A 4,455-nucleotide genomic window follows, 5' to 3' on the forward strand; every position below is an offset into this window, starting at 1 on the left:
ATTCTACGATGGAATACTCGCCGCCATCGTCGTCCCCGACGGCGAAACAGCCCCCGTTGGAGCTCCCATCGCCTTACTCGCCGAGACGGAGGAAGAAGTCGCCGAAGCCAAAGCCAAAGCTGCCAAGTCATCACAATCCCAATCCTCTGCGCCTCCTCCTCAGCCTGCAAATCCAGCTCCGGCAATTTCTCAGCCTTCTCCTCCTCCTCCTCCTCCGCCATCGGCGGCAGCTTCTGACGGACCGAAGAAGACCGTCGCCACGCCTCAGGCGAAGAAGCTCGCAAAGCAGCACAAGGTAGACCTTGCGTCTCTCGCCGGGACCGGTCCGTTTGGTCGGATCACTCCGGCCGACGTGGAGACCGCTGCTGGGATTGCGCCATCAAAGAGCAGTCCTGCTCCGGCGGCTCCTGCTCCGGCGAGCTCAGCTCCTCCAAAAGCAGCTGCTGCTGGTGCAGTGGCGCCGCCTCCAATTCCAGGCTCTAGCGTTGTTACATTCACGACAATGCAATCTGCAGTTGCAAAGAACATGGTGGAGAGCCTCTCCGTGCCTACATTCCGTGTTGGTTATCCTGTGATCACTGATGCACTTGATGCTTTATATGAGAAGGTATGCATGAATTTTCCTTCATGACATGTTGATGCCGTTATTTGGCTTGTTTCGATAAATCGTGATACCAGTAGGTATGAATATTCATAGTGATATGATTGGGTGTTTTTTTATATTCCATTGTTCAGGTGAAGCCGAAGGGGGTGACAATGACAGCAATTTTGGCCAAGGCTGCTGCAATGGCACTTGTCCAACATCCAGTGGTCAATGCCAGCTGCAAAGATGGCAAGAACTTTGCCTATAACAGCAACATCAACATTGCAGTTGCTGTGGCAATCAACGGCGGTTTGATTACCCCTGTACTTCAGGATGCTGACAAGGTCTCTTGATTTTCGAATGCTGTAATTACATTGTGGCTTGTGGTCGTTAATGGAGCATTTTTGTGTTTTCTTTGTTTTCAAGTAAATTGGTTTCTTGTGTTGTTGCAGTTGGACTTGTATCTGCTGTCCCAAAAGTGGAAAGAGCTAGTTAATAAAGCTCGTGGAAAGCAATTGCAACCCAATGAGTATAATTCAGGTCTATTTATTGTTTTTAATTGTTATTCTGTTAGTTGGCTATTAGTTCAAATTAGAACTCTGATCTTCTAACGGAATCTTGTGTCTGCAGGAACTTTCACACTCTCCAATCTGGGCATGTTTGGAGTTGACAGGTTTGATGCCATACTTCCTCCAGGGCAGGTGAGAGACTGACTCATAATTTTTGAGATTCTCTGGCAGCTTGAATTCCATTTCATATGAACTTGGCCATTTCTTGTTTTCAGGGGGCTATCATGGCAGTTGGAGCATCAAAGCCTACTGTCGAGGCTGATGCAACTGGATTCTTCAAGGTGAAAAATAAGATGCTGGTGAGTATATGTGTATATATTTTCTTTCAAGTAGTTATGCTTATGCACTTATTAGAACACCATATGAAGCCAATCAAGCCATTGCAACGAAAAGATAAAATAAAAATAGAAAGAACAACTATTCCTTCCTTGGTGATCTGCATGTCAGAGTAACATAGTCTTCATGTGACGACAGACCTTAGGTTGCATTTCTATCTAGTGTTGTACTGCCTATTTTTCTGAAGTTTTAATTCTAGATCTAAGTTTTGGAATACATTTTATCCTATTACAATTCTTGTTTACCTAAGGAGTTTATACGATGGATGAGCATTACATCTGCTCTGTGTTGTGCTTCTTGAATATATTTTTCTGACAATTGAATGGAATCTTGTTATTCAAAAGGTAATTCAATAGGTTCATCTCAAATCTTTTAACTTATTTTTCTGAAAATTTGCTACCATGACTGAGAATAACATCTTCAAGTGTGTTGTCCTTTTTCAATTTTTTTAAATTTTGTTTTCTGATTGCTACTAGTCTGCTACTGCTCTTACAATGTAAACCAGATTTTTCTGCCTTTCAAAGGCACTTTCCTATCCTCATTCCTCACCCATGCATTTTTCTCTCTTAAAATTCTCTGTATTTGATTCAGTCTTCCCCTTTGTATAGAGGTTGCAGAGCTACACAAAATCCCATTTTCAGAATCTGAAATTTTTTTTCTCGTCGTGAAACATTAGTGTAAAATCAAATATTGAATCTTCTTCAAGGAAATTTAGTTGAAGTCTTGTTTGTTGGACCCTACTCCTACCTGGGACAGGAGAGTTGCCTTGGATCACCTTTTTAATAATTTAATTCTCCGGTTGATATAAATGTATATGTTCTCCCAATTACCAACTATCATCTAAAAGTCAGACATTTGTGTTTCATAGGAAATGGACAAACATAATTTACTGTGTTGATTTGTAGGTTCACATATGAATATCATTGTGGTCGTTGTTTGTACTGTTTTCTGTCTAAAATTTGCAATTGCAAGTGTTTCTAAACATTCAATGATTGTGTTTCTAAAAAGGATCTTTGGATCTTTTATCCTCTGCATTGCACAGTTGCACTGCCATATTGAACTTATAAATCTGACTTGGGTTGCATCACTTAGCAGTCTTAGCTGATAAAAGAACAATCTGGCAAGCCTTCATATGGCAAGCATCATATGCCTTGTACTTAATAAGCACTAGAACAAATAGTAATACACGACTCAAATATGACTTGTATTTAAGTCTTTTATAACGAGTAGCATTTTTTTTATTTAAATCTCAGGATCAAACTAATTGTATCTGAACTTTCTTTTTCAGGTGAATGTAACAGCTGATCACCGAATAATTTATGGCGCTGATTTGGCCGCCTTCCTTCAGACATTCTCCAAAATCATTGAAAACCCAGACAGTCTAACATTGTAGTGATTCTGTTCTTTGAGATCATGTTATAGTCGCTGGGGGATCGTGAATTGATAGTTTGGGCAGCTTGTTTGGCTTAGTGCCCATCATTTTGAGCTTATCTTTCACTTTCATTTTTTTTTTTTTTAGTTTTTAGGAGCAATCGTGAATTCTATTGAGCAAAACATTGACTACGAGAAACAGCTTTTACCCTTTCTTTCTTTTCTTTTCTTTTTTTTTTTTTTCAGTGAAGGATTCTGTAAACAGCAAGTCAGCAATGTTTTCTGTGCCGCATGAGCAAATAAGACCTTAAAGCTTGTACTTTTGCAATAAAATCTAGCCTAATTTCTAGTTCTTGATTTGTCTATTGCTTATATTGTCTATTGATTGTTAATTTTTTTGGGCATCATTGTCTATTGATTCTGATTTGGTAGTATGGGATTCTGAAATTTGGTTAATTGTCCTTTAGTTTTGCTGGAACTTCTTTTATTAATAATATCGTAGGACATGGGTTGAGAACTAATATAGAAATGCTTTTTTAATAAATAGCTTATTCTGTTTTTATTTTTCTTTTCTTTTTGGGTATTGCCTATTTTGTTATTCAGTAAACCAAAAATGCTATTTGTAGAATATAAACTCTCCAGTCTCCACAACTCTTGTATGTATGGAGTATTTGAGTATAATCCTTTGTCAACTTCAGTTATTTGTATTTTCATGGATCTTCCTTGTTCAAACTATAGATTAGTATAATGGAAAACAAAACCTATATATACTTGGCCTTAAATTTCACATTCACTAATATACATATTTTGCATTCCTTTAGTACTGAAGAAACTAATTAGCTTTCAATAATAATGCACTGAATAATGTATATACATAAATTGGCAAACATAGATATTACTAACTAGCAAGAGGAGTACCTAAATTTATGTATTCAGCGAAAATATTTGAAATGGATATTATCTTTTAGAATATTATTTTTATATTATATTAATTTACCTAATTATATAAAAAACACATTTACAAGAATCGTCTAATATAAAGATAATACCGTATATAGTAGTATAGTAGCTTGATCTTAACTATAACAAACATAGATAAGAATTTCTCTCCAAACACTAATTGAGAAGGTGGTGGAGAGGGACTGATTTAGTATATCTACAATGAGGATATAGCGAATGATACGTGGATAAATATTGTTGTGATACGAGGTATAATTATACATGTCAGTATGTTACGTGTAATTGGTCAACACATCATCATATTATTATACGTGGTCAAATCATAAAGTAACATGTGTCACTAACAGTCTACGTTATCAAGTTATGTCATCTTACCGTTAATGAAAAATGGGTCAGGGACTAATATGATACACTGTTATCAACTTTTATCAATTTTAGGGACGTAATTGATGCAATTAGAATTTTAATGACGATTTTAATGCAAGATACCAATCTCAAAAATCATTTTAGAATTTAACTCCACATTTGTGCTTAACTTTAGAGAAAGTTTAAGAGTTAATCTTTTGGATCCACATCTTTTTTTATACTATTAAAATTTTATAATAAAATTACTATTTTAATATTTAAAGTGTAAGC

The 4,455-nt window shown here is 36.6% G+C and overlaps 1 protein-coding gene and 1 long non-coding RNA gene across 2 annotated transcripts in view; both read left to right on the top strand.

The window, feature by feature from the left end:
* The window catches only part of LOC107618348 (dihydrolipoyllysine-residue acetyltransferase component 4 of pyruvate dehydrogenase complex, chloroplastic), a gene marked incomplete in the record, with an annotated part of 3,707 nt that extends 496 nt beyond the window's left edge, over window positions 1-3,211 (top strand). Inside the window, 6 exon segments of the mRNA XM_016320382.2 lie at window positions 1-607; window positions 736-927; window positions 1,036-1,123; window positions 1,214-1,284; window positions 1,368-1,451; window positions 2,777-3,211. Coding sequence (XP_016175868.1) covers window positions 1-607; window positions 736-927; window positions 1,036-1,123; window positions 1,214-1,284; window positions 1,368-1,451; window positions 2,777-2,881 — 1,147 coding nt within the window.
* Window positions 1-4,455, top strand: part of LOC110266412 — a 22,196-nt gene that overhangs the window by 11,598 nt on the left and 6,143 nt on the right. The window lies entirely within an intron of this gene.

Source organism: Arachis ipaensis, chromosome B09 (assembly GCF_000816755.2).
Source record: "Arachis ipaensis cultivar K30076 chromosome B09, Araip1.1, whole genome shotgun sequence".
In the NCBI taxonomy this organism is placed as follows: domain Eukaryota; kingdom Viridiplantae; phylum Streptophyta; class Magnoliopsida; order Fabales; family Fabaceae; genus Arachis; species Arachis ipaensis.